General features: G+C 46.2%; 1 protein-coding gene across 3 annotated transcripts in view; it reads left to right on the top strand.

Annotated features, from left to right (window-relative positions):
- LOC119394131 (PTB domain-containing engulfment adapter protein 1) overlaps positions 1-24717 on the top strand; it is a 137760-nt gene that overhangs the window by 20960 nt on the left and 92083 nt on the right. For 2 of the 3 annotated variants that reach the window (XM_049415650.1, XM_037661386.2), the window contains 2 exons: positions 2938-3113; positions 3258-5509. In XM_049415650.1, coding sequence (XP_049271607.1) covers positions 2938-3113; positions 3258-3344 — 263 coding nt within the window. In that variant the 3' untranslated portion in view covers positions 3345-5509. Of the gene's footprint in view, positions 1-2937; positions 3114-3257; positions 5510-24717 lie in introns of those variants that run through there. The other variant, XR_007416072.1, reaches the window with a different exon arrangement.

Here is a 24717-nt window from a genome sequence, read left to right as displayed (position 1 = left end):
ACGTCCCGGCACTTAACTGGTGAGCTTAGCAGGCGATGCGCTGCGCATAACTAACAAGGGACGCTCGGTAACGGGTCACCGTACAAACGTATGCGCAAGCATCGAAGAAAGCCACATGAGTCGTCTGTCAGCCACTATATTTGGCATAGTTTCGAAATGATTCGATGGTAACGCCAGTAGTGGGCACTTTTGGTAACCTTTACTGTGGCATCATTGGCGTCATCACATATATTTCCTTCTAGGCAGCTGTGGCACACGTCAGGCGATGAATGTACCGCAAAGTTACGCTGCGTTCCTGACAGCGCACCTTTTTGAATCCATCAAACATGCATCACACCCAGGCATATCGTTCTTGCGATCTCGCCTATCTCGCTCTTGCCAGTGTCAGTTTACTGCCGGCAGCAACGAGTGCACGAAGGCGGTCCTCGAAGTGGCGAAATAACGCACTCGTCGCCAACACCGCATTTTGAACAGGAGTTGCAGCTCCGTAAACTCCAACAAAAAAAGGCATATTCGGAGAGTCTTTTTGCCACCCAACCTATCACCTATCTCCGTCACCTATCTCGCGGGCTTTCGTTGCGTTATCACCGTGTGCCTGGTGCTTCTCTATCACGAACGACATGTGGCTCTCAGCGTGACATAGCATTCGTGATAGGAAAATAGCCAGCGCACAGTTTTCGAGAAAGGAAAGGCAAGCAACCCCGATGATGATCGTTGTGTGGCTGATAGACGCTGCAATACTCCCGTTTGCCTTAGAGTGTCGAACAGTGATAACAGGGCCGAAAATGTATATAAAAATAACAAAAACATTAAGTTCTGATATGACGATGATAATGGGGGAATCCTGATCAGTTGTGATCACCTGGGGTTCTCTAATGGGCACTGTTACATCTGACCTCTTCATAATGCAGCTGGGAAGGAATCAAACCAGCACCCTTGTACTCACTATTATGACGCCACAGCCGCAAGCCACCAAGGCGGGTGCAAAAGCTTTTTTTTTTTGGTTGTTTGTTTTTCTAATACAGTGCTACCACACAAAGAAAAAGAGAGAGTTTGTTCAACGTGTGAATTGAACCTAAGCCATTAAGTCACAAGCTCCACTAAATATAGCAGTCATATTTTTTTGTGCAATACACTCAAACCTCATCATAACAAAGTCGCATCTGCCACGAAAACAACTTCGTTATATCCGAAATTTCGTTATAAACGTTTGTTCGTAACACTGTAGCTATTGCAATACTATTCTACACTTACTTCGTTATTACCGATAATTCGTTATATCCGTGTTCGTTATAATGAAGTTTGAGTGTAACAGATATTGTGCTGATAGCATACAAGCGTACTGTTTTCAACATAAATATAGTCGTAAAATAAAAGATTACTGGTGGAAAAAAAATTACCTCTCTTGATTATTCGGTATTTGATTTGTATTTGAAAATTTTGATATTCGCACACCCCTATTTTTTCCCCATTACGACATCCACTTGCTCTCTGACGAGATTCTGAGATATTCTGAGGATGGGAACAAGACTTACTTTTGCAGTTTTTTCGAGGGTCTCGTTTCTTCGTTAGACAACCAAATGAGTCCAACAGACAATTAGGCCAAGGAACGAATAGGAGGGAATAAATGTAGTCTTTTTTTTTTTCATTTTAAGCTTGCATGGTTCAGAACCCACCCACAGAAAGTGTTTTTTTTTTGTCCACCTTAATTCATTTCAATTTGTGCCATTATTACTACACTCAGAGTTAAAGACAACAATTAACGTGCCCTTTGCCCTCTCATTGGCCTAATTGTCTGTTGGATTCATTTAATAAAAGCACCAGGTTGCGGGTTCAATTGCCAGCCATAATGACCGCATTTCGTAGTGGGTGAAATGCAAGAACGCTGTGTACATTGTTCATGGATTGAAACGCGACATCAAAACTTCAAGGATAACAACTGGTATGTACAACTGCTCAAGATAATCGCATCATGTTTGTGTGCATTTGGCCACTGAAGGTGATATTTGCTCTGAAGCAAGTGTACGAGTCAATATTACGCCGATGGCAGTTGAACTGAAGACAGTGGAAACAAAAGTATAAGCATTACTTGGGCCTAATTTGTCACTTTTCGTTCCTTGGGTATTGCATTTAGATTTAGGTGCCTGTTGAAGAACCCCTAATGGTCAAAATTAGGCTTGTGCGAATATTTGAGCACTTCCAATATTTGAACGAATGTCACAGTATTCGAATCTGTTTCGATTCGAATTTAAATTATTGGAAATTTCAAAGTATTCGAAATGAACGAATAGGTGTATATTAATCCGCATGTAACCTCTCACCTGTAAAGGTTCTTTCACTGCAGTGGAGGGGTGCTGTACTGTGATTACAGCTTTCCAGGGGAAACCCGCACTGCCGTGAATTCTTACTTCAAGGTTAAATAAATGTATTACCCTCACATCGATTAATCATTTTTTAAGTTTAAAAGCTCTTTATACTGGCTTATATGCTCTAAGTATAGTAAATCTTAAAACCTAACATATTTTACAGGTTATTGCTTGCATTCTATTAAAAGTGAAATCCTGCTACTATTCAAAGTTGCTTCCACTTCCTTTGAATCAAAAAGAATGACATTTCCACATGCCTTGTTTCAATTTTAAAAAAAATATTGTGCAGGTTAGTTGGGTTATGACAAATATGCTCATTTTTCTTTAATATGTGATATATATTATTTGAATTCGATTCGAAATTATTCAACCAAATCACTATTCATTTGAAATTTGCTTTGAACCTAAAATTGACTGTTCGCACAAGCCTAGTCAAAATACAATTCGGACAGTCCTGTACTGTTGTCCACTTTGTAATCGTCTTGTGGTTTTGGCTCGTAAAACTGCAGAGCTTGCACATTCTTTTGGCTTGAGTGGTTTTTCACAGCTGGTGTTCTGGTGGCAAATGCAGGTACAACAGACATGCCATCCAGCGTTGCCGCCTCCAAGGACCTCTTCGGTGCAGAACCGTTTTCGCCCACGAAAGAGGAAGACCCCTTCGGCATGGGTGACTTCTCGGATAATCTTGGAGCTCAGGAGCTGGAGAACGCGATTGGCATAATTGACCGCAGGCTTAACGAAATGAAGGTGTGTGTCGCTGCTTTCTGAGACATAGATACGCTGGTCGTGCTATTTCGGTAGCGTTTTGGAGCGCCCGAGGTATGATCGTGGTGCAGTTTCAAGGTTCTCAGTTTTGGAAATCATATGTACTATTATCGCCTCTCATTTCAGGATGGTTTCAGCCGAGGACTCTCCTTCGGAAAGGATGACTTTCTTCTTGAACAGTTGGACCCATTGGGAAGCAAGCCACTTGCCTGAATTGATGAGTGTGAAAATTGAGTCAGCAATGTTATCGTTCCCCGCACTTTTTTTTTAATTGAAGCTGTTTTAAGCTGAATTTTGAATTTCCTCGGAGTTTTCTTCATTTTTTCCATGTAATTTTGTCATTTCTCGTACTAGTAGTAAGGCACAACACGGCAGAAGCAAGCTGTGTGTTCGGAGTATGGACCACACATATTATACACCCTAGCCTACTTTCGTTTCGTTGTTTTAGATGTGTTTGTTGTGAGAGGCACATATAATCTCTGCAAGTTCACGTGTGTCGATGCTTTACGGCACATTTTCATTCCGCAGTTCTCCAGAAGACTGCTTCAGCAGAACCAAACTAGCATTTTTTTTTCCCCTACGACAAGCGTGAACGATGTTTGGTGCTTCATTACTACTGCTTTTGCACTCGCGTCAAAGGTCGCAGAGGGGAACAGCGTATGGGTGCACATGTATTTTTTTAACTGTCTCAAAAGGCTAGTCTCCCAAGACGAAAGCCTTTTGTTGTTTTTGTTTGTTTTTTAAAACACCAGCCTATCTTTATACGTGAAGGTGCTTATTTTTTTTTCACTTGCTGCGAGTGTTGAGTGTGTTGCCACAGAGGCTATGCAGTTGGATGTGCGTATAACCAACCCCGAATATAGAGAAGTATTTTAGCTTGTTGGCCTCGGCCAACGCTGGTTCCATCGCGCGAGCAGAGCCAGGCATTAGAGCTGTGATTCTTTCCCCCCCCTTTTTTTTACTTTTCCATAGCTTTCTCTCCCTCCTTTCGCACAAGATTATACGCAGATAACATATCTAGGTGTACATCTGTTAAGGCTTACCACCACTGTATAGGAAACCATGCACCACTTTTTTCATCCATCTTGAAGTGTCTTAACAGATGTCATGCCTGAACTGAATGTAGCTAGGTCTTGTTCTAATAACTTCCTACCGCAATGGCTGATACATTTCCGAAGAGATTCGAGGGAGGGGGAGTAGTTGCGCGTATGCCGATGTCAGGGAGGGTGGCTGTAACCTCCTAATAGCAATAATGCAGATTTAATGTAATTAAGTCATGCCCACTATACACATCCCATCATGCATCTCAAGAGGCGATTTGTGTGTGCTCCAAGCATGAACTTTTATGTATAACCCAACATTGGGCTGTGTTATGATGGATAGGATGGGAAATCCTGGACAAAAGCAGCTTGGGAGTGCTAAAAAACTGTGCGTGCAAGTGACATCATTGCTTACATGTGCCACTGACTTGTATTTGGTCTTTTTGAACACCCAGCCCAACAGTGTGCACCAATTTTAAACCAGCTGTATTTGAAGACTCTCTACTGGCTCCAAGCCTGAAACTTCTACTGGGGTTTAATGCTTTCTTAACAAAGTACTGTGACCTGCGTACTTAGTTTGATTGCGCTAAATTTTGGAAGTGGAGCATTTAAAAGCGCTTCCACAGTTGAAAGTATGAACCCTGCGACTTTGAACATCAGCGGGGCAATACTCCAAATGGGTTTGTACATGAGAATACTGTAGATAGATCGTCAGCCATTGGGGCTATTTATGCCAAGGAACATAAATATTTAAAGGTCCGAGCAGTTAAGAGGCCTTAAACTTGATAGGATTGTAAAGTTTTAAAATATTTTGCTGGTCACAGTATTTCCACTACAGGTCAATGTAAGGATTGAGAGACGTAGTGTGCCATGTTGCAACGCATTTTTTAATAGAAACCAGGTTGGAGCTGTGGAATCAGTTAAAATTTGTTATTGGTGTAAAGATGTTGTACGAATGTTTTTCCTAAATGGTCGTTGCTCTCTACATGCTATGCAATTTGATGGTGACATGATAGTACTCATACATTGAAAGTATCACACTTTAAAGTTTTCATTCTTCCTCTTTTTTGAAGTTCATACCAGTTAACAGTGAGCCTGTGTGAAAGAGTATTTGGTTTGAATTTAACTGCTCTTATTCTGCAGAGAGAAGAGCCTTCATTTGAAATGTACTGAATTCCTGAATCTCTACTTGTCTGTACTGACAGTTGTTGCAGGCAGTTGTCATAAGTATCAAGCAGATCTACTGTCATTTGCACCCAGAAGAAAGCGCCACTTGAAAAATGTTGGTTCAAAGATGTGTAATGTGACATTGTTTGTTGACAATAAAGCTGTTTTTTTTTCTTTCATTTCCAAATGGCATTGAGTTTGATATTCAAATGTACTCGAAAGTTCTTGCATGCCGAGTTCTATGTCGATAGAATTTTCAAGTGTCCTTGTGCCCCTGTATCGAATGGCCATGATAAGGTCGTCCTACTATCCCAAGTTTATCATAACTGAGAGTAGAGCATTTGTTATTCATACACATGCACATAAAAAAGGGGGTCTAAATGCACATTTTAACTCTATTGAAATTTGAAATTGCTGCATTCAGATGCAGCAATTTGAAATTTCAAAGGGGGTCCGAGTTGGAGTCCTCCTTAATCAGCGAAGAGGGGTTCCAAGTCGACCCCACAAGTCAGACCTGTTGTGTCGTTGAATGTGCTGGATTATGGCCATGCTGGTTTTTACAGTATTAATTTTTTCATCCATTGTGAAGCTTGTGTTCTTTCGGACTCTTCCAACAGCCAGAGGTTGGCTATGCTTGGCTTCATTCTCTGTTGTCTTCATTTTGTGCCTGACAAAGAAATGAGCCCTTTATCCATTCGCATTTGTATTTCGTAGGCAAATATAGTATCTTTAGATTTACTGAGACTTTCTGTTGACACTTGCCACCTTTGATTTCTTGTCCACAATGTAGTCTCTTTGAAACATGTTGAGAAGCATATTTCTGCATATTGCAATAACCACTGCTGAAAATTCGTAACGAAAAATGGCTCGGTGTCTACTGCGCTACATTTGAAGACTCGTTCCTTTGTCAGCGCATTTCGTGGTGTTCACCAAGGAAGACTGAATGACTTGGCCTACAATACTAATTTTATTTACTGCAAAAAGCAGACGTCTTCACATAAAAAAAAATTATGGAACTTCATTATATATACTGTGATAGTTAAGGTATGTATACCACCAGGCATGCGTGACGCACACAAGCATGACTTGGTTACGAAGCCTTCGCCTACAATACTAAGTTTATTTCGCTGAATGCGGAAACTGTCTCTACATAAAAATAAGAAACATGGTTACATGCTGTAGTAGTTTAGGTACACAGGCGTCCACTGTTAAAGGGAACATCGGAGCGTGTGGCGGCAGCTCGGCGCCACCGCCGGCCGTCGGCCGCAACGAGGTTCGCGCAGACGCAGTGAGCACCGTGCCCGGTGCTCTTTCGCCGCGTCAGCGATTCGCTTCGCGACGATTCGCAGCGCGGAAACAGACGGCAGCAGACGACGAAAGAGCACGACTCACACCGCGCACTGCGCCTGCGCAAAACTCGTTGCAGCCGCTGGCCGGCGGTGGCGCCGAGCTGCAGCCACACGCTCCGATGTTCCCTTTAACAGTGGACGCCTGTGTACATGTCGCTCGTGTGAGTGGAAGAATTCCCAATTAGAACAGCGCGAGAGATTGCCCTGCATGAAAAATTTGTCTTAATTACCTCTGCGTACGTATGCCTTTAAGTTCACGTTGGAAACATGACTTGGAAGTTGAATATGTAAATTTCATTCACTTTGCCCACTGAAAGACATTCGCAAGTGCTGTAATCGTTACGTGCTAGATAGGTCAACGTAATTCGTGTGGATTGATACATAACTTTGAAATCGAATTAAAGTAGATCTGTAGCTGATCTACCCGCTCGTATACCTTTGAAGCATCGCCGTTTGGTTTGGTTCGTACGCAATGTATAGGTCGCCAATCATGATGGTGTCATAATTCATTAGCGGAAATCCACCGCCATCACGTGTTTGTTTAAATGGCGTCAGACACGAGGGTTCGTCTTGGAGTCGCAGAGTCGCTGTTCAACAGGGTTTCCTGGCGAGTAGGACGTCTGTCAGGTCGAAGTACTGCGGTGCGCTGTTCGCGCCAACTTTTAGCAGCAGCGTCAACTGTAAGCAACAATAATTGCCTGTTTCAGTTTACCTGCCGAACGCGGACATGTGACAATAAAAAAACAATGCCGCTGCTATTAAAGGGACGCTAAATTGAAACAATAAAAGAGTTTAGACAGATAAATTATTCTTTCAGAACTCTATCGTCATTAATTTCGCTATCAGAATAATTATTAGAAGATGGAAGATCAAATTCTCCTTTTTGAACTATGCGCCGAAACTTCAGCACGCAGACGTCAGTGTGACGTCACAAATTTCGAAGCCTTGCGTTTTTGGCCACATTGGTTCAATGAAGTTTTCCGAAACTTTCTATGCTAAAACTTTGGGTCCCTCAGAACACAATGTAAGCTATGTTTACCGATAAACGATTACGTAGGCCCTAGCAGACGCCGTCAAAATCTATGACGTCACGGCGAGCTGATACGGGAACGTCAAGGTGGCCTCACGAGTCACCACCTATAATTTCTTCCTAAATACGAAGCATTTCTTAGCGAACTTCTGACTTCTGAGTCGGATACTACTTAAGAAGACAGGAGAGGCCTCGCCCAGAAGACCGAAGCGCGGCAACCGATCGCCTCCGCGACTGAAGCAATTAATAGTCCCGCTCATACACGCGCCGATGTTCTCCGAATGCGGAGCCAGCGGCCGTCCCGCTCATGACGTCAGTCCCAAGTGCGCGCCCATTGGTGCAGGCTTGTGTTCATCCGCCTTTGAGGCTGCCTTCTAAAGTTGTATTCGACTATAGCTGCCTACGACTTTGTGCTCTCGTAGCCCAGGCCCATAGCCAGGGGGGGGGGGCGAAATTTTGGTGAAGTAGGTGTTTTTACCAAAAATAATTAATGAAAATAGGTGTTTTTCTCAAATAGTCATGGTTTTCAGCCAGTGGACTTCCCCCCCCCCCCCCCCCCCCCCCCCAAAAAAAAATTCCTGGCTACGGGCCTGTCGCAGCCGTTTCACTAATGGGATGTATACCGAAATTGGTATTGCATGACATGACAATTGGTATGGCATGACTGTATGACGAACATAAATGACAGGTCATATAACATGAAAATCTTGGCATGCATGTCATGAACGGCATGATTTACATGCCATGATCTTGGTGCTCTTGCGGCTGTTTCGTTAATCTGATATATACCAAAACTGGCATTGCGGGACGTGGCTGTGTGACGAACATAAATGACAGGTGGCAGCATGAAAATCGTGACATGTACGGCATGACTTACATGCCACGCACATGGGGCGCTCGCGGCCGTTTCGCTAGTTTGATATATACCAAAATTGGTATTGCGGGACGTGAGTGTATGACGAACATAAATTACAGGTGGCAGCATGAAAATCATGACATGCATGTGATGTGCGGCATGACTAACATGCCTCTTAATGCTGGATCATTCCACGCCAACTGTCCCAGCCGGGGCGCCCGACAAAATTCAATTTCTATGAAAAAATTTGAGAAAATTACGCACATATAGATATTAGTTCTACAGTATTTTCCCAAAATATTTTGAGTGGCAAAAACTTTTCGGGCACGTGAGCGCAATTTGAACTTCTCGATATGGTGGAAAACCAGGTACGAAAGAAAAATTCACTGTAAATGAACCGTTTCACGCATTCATTCGAAACTTGCTTTTTTGTGTTTTTAGAGCATCGCAATTTTATTATAGGACAGTTGCTTAGAGTTTATATTTTTCACTCCTTGGCGCGTAGGTAAAATTGAGTAAATTGCAGCGTTTTCGGGACTTTTTTTACAAAAGACGATTGTAGACTAAATACATCAATTATTTTTGTAGAACTCTCCATAAAATTTACTATCTATTAAAGTTTTTGTTTTGCCTGTGTGCGGCGCACAGGCTATAAAATAAAATCCTGAACTTGGAAAAAACGCTACATTGACCTATGACGTCTGTAGCACCATAAGGTGGTCCAAGAAAAAATAAGCAGAAAAACGCACAGGATTGAGAATCATAACAACTTCGTCCACAGAAAGTTTAATCGAAGTAGTTTTTGTTTTAGTCAAAAAAATTTTTGAAGTTTAGTCCCACCATTGCATTGTTTTGCTATGGGGGCAATACAAACCGACTGAATTTACTGCATAAAAAGAAAGAGGTAGTGCATTCTTAGCACATGGTTTTCAGTTCCTCTTGTTAGTACTTTATAATATATATTACATATCAAGGAGATGATAAAAAACGCCAGGCCTGCGCTGAAACCGCAGCACAGTCACAGCGAAAGCTGGAAGAGCGGCGTTTCTAGAGCCCGTTAGGTTCTCTTGGGGCTACAATACAAGTACACTAGAAAGGTACCCACTACACCATAAATCACAATTTTTGTGAAGTTGGGAAGCACCTACTAAGCCATTATTCGTCATTCTGCGGAGAAGCGAGACACCAGCTACACATCTGTAAGGCATTATGTGCACTTTGTTGACGCGACGACTGATGACGATGAAGAATTATGGCTCAGCCCTTTGTAATGGGTTGGAATCTTTAAACGGCCCACCAGTTATGTAATTTGCATTGGGTGACGCCCGGTCGCTATTTCCCTCTCCTGTCATGCTGTATAACATACGTTGACGTGGGAGAGAGACGTGGGGGGGGGGGGGGGTGCGAAGAACTTTACTGACACCCCGAGGAAGTGGATCATGCGCTTATGGGCTTCCTTGGCAACCAATACAAGTGCACTTGCGAGGAACCCACTACGCTATAAATCATTGTAATTTTTGAGAAGTAGGGCAGCAGGCACTGTGCCATTTTTCGTCATTCTACCGAAAGCGTTGGTACCTCTATCTATCTATATTAATGACTTAAAGGCCAACTCCGGCGATTTTTTGGCCATGTCAAAGTAATGGTGCTTTTATATTCCTGAGACGCTCCTGTCACGGGTCCGATAGCAGAAACACTTGGCAAATTGGAGAATAATTTTAAATAAGCAAAAAAGCGCAACACCGAAACCGAAACCCAACCGGGCATACTGTCTTCAGCGGAAATCATGCAAGGCATGCCGGTCCCGCCAGCGCGTAGTATGAAAGCTGCGAAAGCGGCGAAGAGCAGACGCTCAGTTGAAAGGTGACTCCGTCGGAAATCTTGTGTGTGACTGACCGTGTCACGTGCACAAGCTGAGCTGTCGGAAAATGACAGCTGCGAATCCGACGTATTTGGAAGCCAACTGTCATGGCCATTCCTCTTCGATGAAGTGGAACACACCTGTTTAGCTCTTTGCTTGCCTGGTTGCACATTCCACCGCCAGATGGCACCACCTGTCCAGGCAGCTCAAGTTTGTGGGGCCGTGATCGGGTAAAATGCTATCGCTGAGAAGTTCGCGGACTAACTAAAGCTTCTTAATATTGCTATGGGAAAAGTGCATAATAGAGCATGTAGCGTGAAAATTACGGGGACACAAGAAAGCAACATAAACACGAGACGAGCGCTAACCACTCGCGCTACATGCTCTACGATGAATTCTTACAAACTCGCCCAGATTTCCGTTCTCGTAAGAGTGCATAAGTTTGGCAATAGCGGCGTTCAACATCGCGTTGGTACGGCGGAAGGAATTTAATATAAGCCAAGTACGAGCCACCTTTCGCACCATTAGGTTACGTTGTTTCGCACGATGCGCAGCTCACCGTATACCGATAGGCCCGGTCACGGTGCACCCTATATATGCTACGGAAAGTGTTTCCGTGGTGTTCACGCATGTGCATTCTTTAGCCGGTACGGTATTACCGTACTTTCCGCGCGGTAAACCGGCATTGCTAGCTAAAACACTCTAATATAGAGACGCAGGGTAATTGTTAGGTGCGAGTGTTTCGTGACTGACAACGGGGAATCGGGTGCAGCCCACAACGCGACACCACTTGCCACCCATCGCACGCATTACCACAAGGAACTGAAATTCACACGTCCAGCCAACGAAGCGCTCTCCAAATACTTGCGATTGTTGCCTTGCGGATAGCAGACGCTTTAGGGGCCCCTCGGTTCCGTCACTTCCGCTTAACAAAAATGACGTCACGCACCCAATGTTGCCAATAATTTTGGGAAGCGAGGTGGGGAGAGTCGGGGCAATCAATAAAATTCATTTGCAATGAATCTGCGTATGTCCCCAGCTTGTAATTTGGCATATATAACGGGAACGTGGAAAGGAACGTACCCAGCGAATTTTATTGAGATCCATGGACCTCGAAAAATCGCCGGAGTTGGCCTTTAACCTCAATTTTAACACACAGTCAACCTTTCTTGTACGCAGATGATACAACTATAGTTACTAAAGACAAGTCCATCGATACGCTAATAAATTGTCCTCTGACTTCTATAACATTCAGAATTGGTGCACAGCTAATGGTTTAACAATTAATACCAATAAAACACAGTTCATTGTCTTCCATTCCAGTCATAACGCTCTTTCACCTACACCCGCTATTACTATCAACGGCCCAGCCTTCTTAGTGCTACTAAGTGCACATTCTTGGGAGTAGTCCTAGATGCTCATCTCAAGTACCATCATCACATTTCACTTATAAGGCAGAGGATTGCTCATGGTATCAGAACATTAATTAAAGCACGACCATTTTTCTCCTTGCAGACTTTGCTTAAACTGTACTACGCCTTCATCCACAGTCATATCACGTACTGTATCACGTCATGGGCAAATACATATCCATCTCATATCCTTCCACTTCAACGTCTCCAAAATCAAGCCATTCGCATCCTAACATTCAGTTCACCAATCACCTGCGCGTCCCCACTTTTCCAACAACATAGTGTACTAACAGTGTGTAATTTATTTTTTTTTTTATTTTTTTTTTTAATTTCGAGTTTGCCCAACGGCATACACAGTTAAATATACAGGTAGAGGCCGGCTTCCGCTATATACATCAACAATGCTCTATGGTGGGGCCCATAGAGCCACAAATCATAATCTGGTGGTCTTGTCGGATGAAGGCCCACTGTTCTCAGGTAGCGCCGCCGTATCTGATTCAGGCCAGGGCATGTCCACAACAGGTGCTTGATTGTAACCGCGGACGCTTCGGTGGTACAGAATGGGCAAGTATCCCCAAATGGTCCATGCAGATGTTGTGGCCAGGCATATGTGACCGACGGAGTAAGTGCCGCCCCCACACGAAGTCTCCGCAACACCACCTCCTCCTGGCGGGTAAGCCCGCCTGGGAGGTTTGAACCACACGGTGGAATTAAATCTCGTGTGGTGCGGCGGAGAATCTCCTTGCGGTGGAGGAACTCACCCCGGGGATCACTCGGGAAAGGCGCTTCTAGAGTACGTGGCAGCTCACTGTGGGTGGCGGTGTCAGCTTGTATGTGAGCAGAAATGGTGTCCCGTGGTATCCACTGTATCCTTATCTGGCCAGGCATCTGTGCAGTTATACGCTGTATATCACCTGCGAAAGTGTGCGCGTTATATACCTTGCGGAGCTCCTTTATGGGCTGATGTAGAGTCTGTGCGTATTATAGTAAAGGATGACGACGATGCGGAAGCCGCGCTCACCAACTTCGTTGCGTCTCGTATTGCCAGAAGTTCAGCACTGACCGATGGAACCGGAGCTCTCAGGAGGTACAATCGATTGACACACAGGTTTTGGTGCCCCGGCACCACGATTGACGTAACCACCTGCGTGTCCGTGCAGCTCGCATCAGTATAGGCCACCAGTGATCCTGTCGGGAGTGCGGCATCTGCTTCTTCAATGTGGCGCCGGAAGGTAGTCGTTGGACGAGGGACTGGATTTCGGAGGCGGCCAATAGGTTTGTTATCCGTTAGTTGCCGGTGATCCCACGGTGGAAGGCTTACTATTGAAGGTGGCGAGGCAGACACTGGATTGCCCATATATGCCGCTAAGTCAGCAGCAGGTGGTAGAAATGACGGCTTGAGTTCCCTTGCTTGTCGGCGTTGATAAATCAACTCGTCGATGGTGTTTAGTTGCGCCTCTTCCTGAAGTATCGGAATAGGTGTGCATCGTGGAAGCCCGGTAACGACGCGCATCGCTTCTCTGTTGATGCATTCTAAACGGGCCCAATCTCTCACTGTAAGGTGCTGAAATTGAGCCGAATAAATAAGGCGAGGCTGCAGCACTGCTTCGAACAAGTAAACGGGCAATCTTCGTGCGGGCACCTCCAGCCTTGGAGCTGATTCGTCGTATCAGATGGAGCACCTGGTGCGCTTGTTGCTTAATTTCGCGAATCCAAGCTTTTGCAGATCCATTTGCCGTAATGACAACGCCTAATATGCGTAGCTGGGGAGCTGGCGTAAGAGGACGTCCAGATAATGTCAGCTGAATAGGCGTGTTTACAAGTCGTCGCCGGCCCCAGCTGTTGGCAACCGACATGTAGAGAGTCTTGTCTGTTGAGAGGGTCAATCCTATGCATCTGCACCACTCGTCGGCTGTGTTTAGAGCTTCTTGTAACGCCGATTCCTGTCGTTGAAGGTCGTTGTGAACACTCCACACTGTGATATCGTCGGCGTATATGATGTAATACACGTCCGAGATCGCTGCCAGAGCCCATCCGAGGGGTAGCATTGCCAGGTTAAAGAGCAATGGTGCAAGTACTGATCCCTGTGGCACTCCCCGTTTGAGTTAAAGGTGCCGGTTGCGTTTCCCGCCACACGAATAGCAAACGTTCGTTAATTGAGTCAAGAACCTGTGTACGAAGGTGCACACGCGCTCGGGTAGTCCCACGCAACGCATAATGGCAAGTATGGCACTGTGGCTAACTTCATCATATGCCTTGTGCACATCCATGGCTAATATTAACACGAAAGTGTTTTATGCCGGGGTCCACCAAGACTTCAGTGACGTATTTCCGTCACGGAAATGACGTCGAAAAAATATACACAATCAGATGGCAAAGAAAAAAAGGTACCGTCAACCATAGAGTTTCCTAAAATTAACTAGAGGGGACTCTGGCGCTGCGATCGTTCAGCTACCATGGGAATGATGGGTAGTACACAAATTGCCTAGTCTTCGTGCTTGCGGCTTCAAACGTACTTGTGGCTTTGTTTATTGCCGTGTTTTGGCGTTCGTTTCGGATAAAAGAATAGACCGCTGTGAACTTCGTGACCAGGTTTTGATTTGGTTAGCCTAAAAAAGTTAAAGTGGTGAAGTGGAACTACTGACTTTTGCTGAATTTAGTTTTGCGACAAAGCGGATGCAGCCGACGCGGAGCCAAACGGAGCCGAAAGAACGAAGTTTAGACAAATTTGTGTACTACCCATCATTCCCATGCTGGCTGAAGCGTCATGCGTTGCAGCTCCCATAGACACTAGCGCCAGAGTTCCCTCTAGTAAGTATTGTAGGAAACTCTATGCCGTCAACAGGCATCGAACCACGACCGCTCGGTCCGCAACAACAGATGCCGGGCACGCTATCCACTGCGCCACGGTCACAGACTGTAAAGGCTTTACGAACGCGCCTTTTATATCTACCACTCTCCCGGTCGGCTGGATGGTGTTGACCTCTGGGAGTGGTAAGGTAAAGTAATTCGTCATTGCTGTGGCCTCCGCGACTAGAACCTGCAACGCCTTTACGCGTCCGTCCCATTCGGCGCGTTTTCAATAAAAGTTGAATTTTCTCAATGCCTTAACACACCGCGAGGTGGCGACCTTTGCCCAAGCGTCGTAAAAGCGTCGGCCTCGCTCAGCATCACGCTAATACAAACCACTGACCTCCATTTAAAAGGCTGGACGGCGCATCCCCGCTCTGCTAGGCGGGTGCTTGTGAAGCCACCGGAAGGTCTCCTGTTTGTCCCGGAAGCTGGCGTCTCCTGTGCGTCTCAGTCGCGCAATTCAAATATTCTCGGGTGGCAGCTGTTGTTATGATCGTTTTTCTTTTTTATTTTTTCAAACTCTGCGATTACGCCTCACTTTAGACGCCGACGAACGCTATACGAAAGATGACAGACGCCGTGCCGACACCGTCCGAATACGGTGGAGTGCTGCAACGTACAGAACGCGTAAAAAGTAACGCAGCTTTGAGGTGCTTACGCACTAAATATCTTCCCTGACGACTTTTCCGGTCGATTCGTACAGTGTACTGCGCTACAGGCAGGTATTTCTTTAAAAAAAGAAGAGAAAAGCTCTTTTCCGGGACAAAAACGGCGGCTTCCGGTGGCTTCACGCCCGCGTGCTCGATGCGCCATCCAGCTCCTCCTAGTGGAGATCAGTGATACAAACCAAAAATAGCTCTGCGACGCACGCCTGCCTCACCTGGCTGTAACAGCGCGTTCCATGCTCACGCTCTCGCCCCGAGAAAAATCGCGGCCGGGCTACCGGGACGGCACGACGCGCTTTGCGTTTCCCTCTAGTCCGGCCGTGGTGTTCAATCACATTTTAACATGCCGCGGGATGGCGACCAAGTTGTGCGTCCAATATGCGACGCTCTTCTGGCTATCACACCTCGTTCTCTGATTACGCTTTCACCGTTAACTACTACAGCTACCACAAGGGTTTGTTTAATCATTTAACATGGACGTTAGTCGTCGGGATGGAGACGTACCACCAATCATCAAAGTGGGTGCATACACGTTAAACGGCGCCGTTAGCTGCCAGACATCAATATACAATGTGCAAACTCTCCTATATCAATGTACAGTAAGGATTCAGTTACCTCTGTAAGGGCACGCTTTACTTTCGTGCTATTCCGATTCCTATGACGGAGGGATCAACCGTGTTTTTGTTCGCACCCGGCGTGTCCTATTGCCTGCCAAGACCATGCCAGTAAGTGCTCCAAGTCCATCTTCTGTGCCCAAGTGCGTGCGAAATCCAATTTGTGCAGGATGGTACCATTTGAATTGTTCAAGCCACCAGGTTATTCGCGTAGAGAGCATTTTCTCCGTTAATTTGCAGACAGTCGCTGTTAAGGCGATAGGGCGCAGGTTGCGTATATTAGTAGGGTCTTTTCCTGGTTTCGGTATCGGTATGATTTCCGCGTGCGTCCAAGAAGCAGGAATATCGCCTTCAGCCCACACGTGGTTGATGTTATCCAGAAACGAGGCCAAGGATGTCTCATTCAGGTTTTTGAACAACTCGTAAGGTAATCCGTCCGGTCCAGGAGTCGTCCGTGGTTTAGACGCGTCGATAGCTGCTATCAACTCGGCCATTGTGAATGGTGCTTGGATTCCAGTAACTGCCTCTGAATTAGGTTGTTGGCCTATCGTCGAAGGCAGGGTCACATGGTCATTTATAGGGGAAGGAAGTACATCATAGTGTGGAACAACGTCCGGGCGATTTGTTGTGCAGCATGCAACGGGGTATCCGCAGTGGCTAGAAGCACCGAAGCCGTTGGGTCGGGCTGACGTTGGCCCTTCTCCATTGCACGAAACGTACGCCAGACAGAGGCTGTGCGTGACGAGGGTCCGAGAGACGCGCACCAATCTAGCCATCGTCCTCTGTCCAGTCTTCGCTCATGCCGACGAGCTTGTGCCGCGATATTCCGCATTTGAATTTTTGCTTCTATCGACGTAGGATCGCGCACCGCAGCAAGTTCAGCCCGGCGCCGGGCCGCCCAAAGGCGCAACAGCTGCAAGTCTGGGGCCGGGCGGCTTTCATCTACCCAGGACGTTTTAGTTGCCGAATCCAGTGCCTTTCGAAGAAAATCTTGAAGATCTTGCGGCGACTGGTCCTGTGGTATGAGTGCTGCCTCTCGAAAGGCGTCCCAGTGAACAACTCGACAACAGCGGCGAAGTCGGGAGTGTCCGTGGGTGGGAAATTCGAGAAAGATGGGGTAATGGTCACTTCCCCAGCAGTCCGGTTCACGTTGCCATCCAATTGCGCCGGATCCTAACCACCATGACAAATCGGGCGAGTACGATGAAGCGTGCGGTTGGTCAGCACGGCGCGTTGGGATTGTAACATCGTTCAGCAGCTGGAAGTGTGCATCCACAAATGTGTCCCAGACATGATTCCCACGAGCTGATGATGTGGGATACCCCCATGCCACGTGCGGAGCATTAAAGTCGCCACCGACTAATATAGGGCACCCTGAGTGCTGAGTTCGAAGGAAGTGAATCCATCCCAATCTTAATCGGGTAGATGAGCCAGTGTGCGGCTTGGCATAAAACGATACCAGAATTACGTCAGTTTTCTGAAGGCGGACTTTAACCGCGACGACTTCCTGTGATTGCGAGCACCATTTTGACAGATCGATGCCCCTTTGAGGCAGCCTTGTGAGCACATATATTGTGGCTTTGCCTGGAAGGACATTACTAGAGACGCAACGTCGATCTGGCATATTGGGATTAGCGTATAATGTGAATGACGGGATACTTAACTGGGAATTTGGTTCTTGTAGGAGTACTGCCCAACAAGCATGACGTCCGAGGTGAACCCTTTTGCGAAGTTCACTTAACTTGCCTGGTAGGCCACGACAGTTCCATTGCAGGACGTTTTGTGGCCGGGAGTGTTGCGACGACATTATTGAGGAAGATTTGAAGCCAGAACTTGCGTCAGTGACATCAGCTGTTTAGCCACGAATTGTAGAAGTTCCATGGGTGTCAGGTCCGCCGACGAAGACCGGGGCTGTTGGATAGGCTGGACGTTTGTGTCATGCTGCGGTGTGGACGACGATGCTGCTCGTTTTGCTAGAAGTTCTCGACGGCGCCGAAGGTTATCTATCTCCTGTTGGAGTCGGGCCAATCTTGTATCCAGTGATACAAGGTCATCTGGTGTTTCCATTTGCGAAGCAGGAAGAGCAGAGTTTGTCGGGGAGAGCTTCTTGCGCGGCTCTTTGACCGCGGCACTATAACTTTTCTTTTCGGCGAAAGACGTAGCCTCGGTGATGTGAGAGTCGTCCGGTTCTAAGTCCGCCAAGATCTCGAAACTATTATTCAAATGGAGAACGCTGGCGCCGCCTAAATGACTTGATTGTTGACGCTTATGTCGAAGCTCTCGAGTGGCGTTTCGTTTAGTCGGGCATTGAGGTGATGTTATGTCGTGGTCATCGCACTTGCAAAGTCCACAGCGAAAATTGGAGCCGGCTGTTGCGTCCATGTCAGCATCCGACTGTGTGTTAGGGCAAGATGCCTTCATGTGTCCTTTTCTATAGCATCCATAGCAAAATATGACAGCAGGCTTGAAAGGTCGGGGGCGGAGTACGCAGCCGTAGTAGTACATCTTCTCCGGAGCGGCCAAGGGACCTTGAACAGTGACGAGACAAGTACCGCTCTTTCCCATGTGGCGTGCGGCAACAATGGTATGTTGAGGGCAGAAGAGCTCTCTGCGCAGGGTATCTTGGTCTTCTCTAGGGTCGACGCCAGCCACCACATACCGGATTCTTGTATTTAATTGTCTTAACGGTACCATAACAGCCAATGTTTTGGAGAAATTTCAATTGTTAAACTCTAATCCTACTAGGTTTGCCTCAAACAACAACTTTTTACTCCCACATGCACGCACTAACTACGGCAAACATACTACCATATTGCAGCCATTCAGTTTTGGAACTCAATACCACTAAGCACTAAACATTGTCATTACCAGCTTTTAAAAAAGAACTTAAACATATTATCTCGCAATCATAACTCATCTGTAATTCTATATCGGCGTTCTCTTACATTTAGAGCCATTACTGTGTTCGTTATTTTTTCACATTATTACTCATGAACATTGGAATTGTTTCAACAGCTATATATTATTCATTAACGTCATTATGGTCCCGATTTACTGCCATTTTGATTGGATGTTTCGTTCTTTCATAGCTTTGTATAATTACTAGACGTGGTTTGTTACCATTTTTACTGGCATTTTTATTGCATGTTTGCGTTGTCTTTATAATATCAATAATTACTTAATGCTTTTTAGTTGCCATTTTGTTGTACTTATCAACATGTAATTTTCTGACAGGAGGTCCCCTTTCAGCCTTGTGCTATGGGACCTCCTTCTGTATATACTAACCCAATGCGTGTATATTTTTTTGCGACAAATAAAGATTTGATTTGATTTGATTTGATTTGATTTGACCTGCTAAACGCATGTAAGGCATTATGCGCACTTTGTTGATGCTGTGCCTGATGACGATGAAGAATTATGGCAGAGCCCTTTGTATGGCTTGGAAGCATTCAACAACCTACACGTTGCGCAATTCGCATTGTGTGACGATTGGTTACAGAATTCGCGTTGTGCGACGCTTGGTGCTTATTTTACTCTTCTAACCACGCTATATTGCATGTGCTAATGTGGTTCCTTCCCGACATGAAGCCTGTATAGGACCTTTTTGCAAAGCAGTTTCAAGCACCGGCATGGCTCAGAGGTTGAATACTGGGCTCCCACACAGAGGGCCCAGGTTCGAACCTCGTTCCATCCTGGAATTTTTTTCTTATTTCGTTTTTTTTCTTATTTCAAGCGATACTGGTTACGGACACCGGCGGCGGCGGCGGCGGACAACTACGGCGCCAAAAACGGCCGGTGAAATGATCTCATAACAGCTTTCGCTGTAAAAGAGGTAAAAATATAACAATGCCCTTGGCTTCGATGCCGAAATTCCTCAGCCTTGAAGCGCTCGTGGCCGCTTCATTCACTGGATATATGCCAAATTGTTATGGCGTGACATGACTCTATGAGGAACATAAATGACAGGTCCTAACATGCAAATCATGACATGCATGTCATGTACGGCATAATTTACATGACACTGTTTTGGTGTGCTTCCCGACGTTTTGTTTAATGGATATGTACCAAAATCGGTATGGCCATGACATGAATGCGTGACGAACATAAATGACAGGTAGTGCATTTATATACCAGAATACACGTTTTATTAGCATGGTACAGTGGAACCTCGTTAATGCGTACCTGCCGGGAACGCCGCATAACTACGCACTAAACGGTAGTACGCATTAACCACCAAGTAAAAATTTGCATCTCCTCCGCGTACGCCATCGCTGCCAGCAGAGAAATAAATACAGTGCCACAGCAAATATTGCCTAAAGTACCCACTGCAAAAGCTTTTCTTTTTTTTGCCAAACTGGAGAAGATTCTGGTACTCTCGCACGACCGTCCGATAGTGCCGATAGCGCGCGGTGGCGACGCCAAGGAGCATTCCGGAACTATTAGTCCGGTATACGCAGTGACCGACGTAGCGACAGAACGGACAGTGTCGACTTTCCGCGATATATGTGTGTGCGTCTGTACCGCGATCTGCTACTAAATGAAAACTGACAGTTCCAGTGAAACGCAGTACGGCTGCATGGAGCAGATCGTCTCCTGGCTAGTTGCGTGCAGCGTGTCGCCTTCTCGGCTCACGCCGTCACTGCCGGGCCGCTTGCTGTACCACACGCGCACATTTGTCGTGGGAGTGTCCTTCGTACCCACTTCGCTCCAGACCGTGCACAGATGCGGCGATGAGCACAGACGAGTTTGTTCGGTTAACGCGGCGATGACGAACTTCTTGCAAGCGATGCGCACTCCGCGACGCTCTAGTGGTACTGGCAGCGGACGGAAGCGCGTTTGGGTGGTCGCCCAATAAAAGCGTGCAGTACGGTTACAACAGCGCTACGCTTGCTGAACCGTACGCGTGCGTTTAGCGTGATAGCGTCTATGCAAAGAGGTTTCTCGTCGCCCACGACTAGCAACGCTCAACTCCTCAACAGCGAGCTGCTTGGTTTCTACAAATTGGCGTGCGCTTGAACACGGCCCCGAACAACGAGGCGGCAGTGATCGGCGGCCCAGTGCGTTTAGGTTGTCGCCTGTCAAATGCGTGCATTAGGCTTAAAGTAGTGCTGCGCCGCACGCGTGCCCGAGCAGATACCTGAAGATACTTATTGTGATAAGGTTGTCGGCGATAAGTCATGATGCTGGCGCGTTCGTCGGTGGCCGCCGCCTCACATTCGTTATTTCCTGATGCTTACCCGCAAAGGCGGCGCCGTAATCGCGCGGAAGTCGGAATCATTGATCGACCGATCTACGCACTTCTCGAAAAGACGGAAAACCTTTGGCGGCACATTGTGGCGTCGGGATAGTTCAGCGGCGCAGTAAGAAATTTTATGGCACAAAACGTTATCACGGTACGCAGGGTACGCACTAACCGGTAGGCGTAGGGCGAAGCACTACGGCTTAAGCGGTCAGCGAATGCATTAGGCTCTATGAGACTCGGTCGGGGATTCGTCGCAACTACGTTTTAACCGTTAGTACGCTTAAAGCGGGTACGTATTAACGAGGTTCGCCTTTATATACCAGATTGTACATGCATGCATGCATGACCAACATGCGATAATGAACTACATGTCATGACATGAATGACTTCATTTGCCTCAAAAGGCGAACAAAGCGATGTATGCAGCTCCTTGCTGACTGCTTCGCATTACAGTGAAACCTCGGTGATACGATCACACCTCATACGAATTTCGGGGTGATACGAATTTTTCGTTGGTCCCGGCGAAGGCTCATTAGCCTGCAATGTAATGGAATATGGCTGTTGCGAACCGATTTTCACCCAGCGACGTTTGATACGAACGTAGGCTACCGCCCGGGCAGAAGACGCGCCAAGCACGTGCGAGCGCGGCAACGCAAGCGTGGCATGCCGCGCCGCACCGCCAAATCGTCAGAATCACGCTGTAAGAAAAACACTTTTCTTACGGTCAGAAAAAACTTCAGGGACGCGTCACGGCCTCCGACACTGTGTGCGGGAATCTTTGAGGCTCTTATGTGCCTCCGGTGCCTTCGCGTTTAGATTACAGTGGACATTGGCGCCATGCTTTTTTTTAACGCATAGACCCGGCTGCTGTCGTTGTACTGTGTTTAGACGTCCTGCCTCGTGCATCAGATACCTATGAAAGGTGGACGATGACCGAAAGAAGGCGAGGGCGGTCTTGGCGGAGGATTCAGGCGTCACAATGTCAACATGCGCGACTGTTGAGGTCGCAATCGTGCGGGCACGGCTGTAAATCTTCCAACAAGCATCCCAACACCTCCGCGATAACAAAATCATAACACAGGGCCATGGTTCTGTAATTTTGTGACCTTGATCCATCGCGTCAAAGCGCTACTGTTGGTACTTTCACTGCAGCACTCCACTGTAGTGCAAGAAAGCATACTAAAATTTGGAAGGGGCTATTGCTGTCGCGGGTCACAACGCACCTGGTTCATTAATGAAATATACGCGCGTACGGGTCGTATATTTACGAGTGCTGGTATAATTGCCAACATCAAAAAACTTAACTAACAATCATTCAGGATTCTTCCTGACGTTGGTGTAGCCTTGAAAAACAATAAATGAATATATGTACCCCAGCTTTCTTTTGTCGCACGCTAATTTTCCATGCTTTCTGGTGATACGAATTTCGGATGATACGGATATTTTGGTGGTCCCGCGAGATTCGTATCACCGAGGTTTCACTGTACATCGATTCGCACAGTGCGTGGAATCTGCGGGATTTTTTTGCGCCTTTACTCCCTTACTAAACGTGTTCTCGCGCTAAGAGTGGTGCCTTCGGTATTGCGAAATGGTAATTTACTAATACGAGAAAAATTGTTGTTTTCTTTAGTGTTCCTTTAAAACAATCTGTCTTCATTTCGCCAAAACAAAAAATAAGTAAATAAAGAGCCAAAATTAGTGTTTGGATTTCACACTGAACTGCACGTGTTTGCATGTTGCTATGACGTGAAGGGCTTCAAAGTACAATCGCTTTGTTGATACGTATACCTGTACACGTTAAGCTTTCCCGGCTTTTATGCTCGGGTACGCCGACGCGGTCTATAGTTCTCATATGTGACCGTGCGCGGATTCAGGAAAGATGTCCGTATTTTTCTGATCCCCCCTTCCCTCCTGAAGTTTGGTGCGCGCGTCATCTGCCGCGATGCCCGATGCGTCTGCCAAGGGCCTGCCCCCACCGCGTCTCTCGTTTTGTTGTGAAGTCGAGTCGAGAAGGAGCGTGACGGTGTGCCTACTTAGCGTTTGGCCGTCGTTTTTACAGTCCATTTGAAAGAGGTTTTGACAAGTAGCGCTTTATCACAGAACGTGAACTCTATGCAATTCCTGCACTGGCATGGGACGCTACATCTATGCGCAGCGGTGGGAGGTGCACGATGCTCTGATAAAACTGTCGAATACAACCTGTTAAGCGCAACGGGGCAGCAAACGAAGAAACCTAGCTGTCTTCAGCCTCTTTGAGCAACAAAGGCACTGCTTGAGTGCTTTGCAACGCGCCACACTACCCACGCCTCGCGAAGAACGAAACTGAAACTGTAGAAAAAGATCCGTAGACAGTGCGCTAGCTAACGCTATCCAATCCGAAGCCTGTACTTCCCATCGTACTAGAATAAAGTACATTCGACAGGTCGTTTGAGAGCGCTCTGACTGTGTTTGAAACTGTTGAATTCAACAGCTTTAAACCTTTTCAACGAGAACAAGCAGGTATGCAAGTCATCTTTCTCCTTCCTGATCATATGTTTTGACCCGATAATGTTAGTAGCATTGGTTAGTTGCTATTTTACACACTTTTTTCAGCGCCTGCGGAGCGCTCGAAAACGACCAGTCGAATGTACCATATGATTCCAGGCATGTCAGGACGTTCGGTGTAAACAAATCTGCAACATATAAATTCTCGCTTTTGGTGCGTGGTATTTACTTACTTTTATTATTACTAAAAAAGTAGTAATATTGCGGAATGCGAAGGCACAGGCAAGCATTTTCAGTTTTGTCTGTCTTTCACTTTTTTCTCATAATCCGCTAGACGGCGCAGCAGAGTCGACAGTATTAGAGTCACTGGAAAAATTTCAGAGTATCGGATGGATGGATGGATGCTATGAGCGTCCCCTTTAAAACGGGGCGGTGACATGTCTGCCACCAGGCTCGAAGAAAAAAAAAAAAAAAAAAAAAGCTTCCTTGTTTCATGTTGGCCTAATACCTTATCTACATTGATAAAATCTATGTTATTATACCAAAAAATATAAATTCACGGTCCATCTCTCTGCCTCTTAAGGCAGAATGACCTTATTTTTCCCCCATTATTTTTTTTGTTCTTTATCTCTACTTTTCTGCCACCAATACTCTAACCGTCTCTTACTTATTTCTATCGCGGACGTGTTCAGCTTTCCATTGTTGTCCCTAAAACCCAAGGCTTCATGTAGACTCGTGCCCACACGTATACCTGGGTGAATATCGCCACATTCAATCAGTACATGTTCCATCGTTTCCTTAGTTCCCCCGCAGCATGTACATTGTTCTTCTTCGTTACTAAATCTCGCTTTATAACTACGCGTTCTAAGGCAGCCCGACCTTGCTTCAAACAGTAAAGCGCTTCCCCTTGAATTATCATAAAACATTTCCCTCCTTATTTCGTTTTTTCCTTTTCGGTAGTTACTCAGAGCCGGCTTCTTTTCCATCGCTGTCATCCAATAAGTCCTCTCCGC

The sequence above is a fragment of the Rhipicephalus sanguineus genome, chromosome 5 (genome assembly GCF_013339695.2).
Source record: "Rhipicephalus sanguineus isolate Rsan-2018 chromosome 5, BIME_Rsan_1.4, whole genome shotgun sequence".
NCBI lineage: Eukaryota > Metazoa > Arthropoda > Arachnida > Ixodida > Ixodidae > Rhipicephalus > Rhipicephalus sanguineus.
The sequence above is the reverse complement of the archived record's forward strand: the minus strand, read 5'-3'. Positions and strand labels throughout refer to the sequence as shown.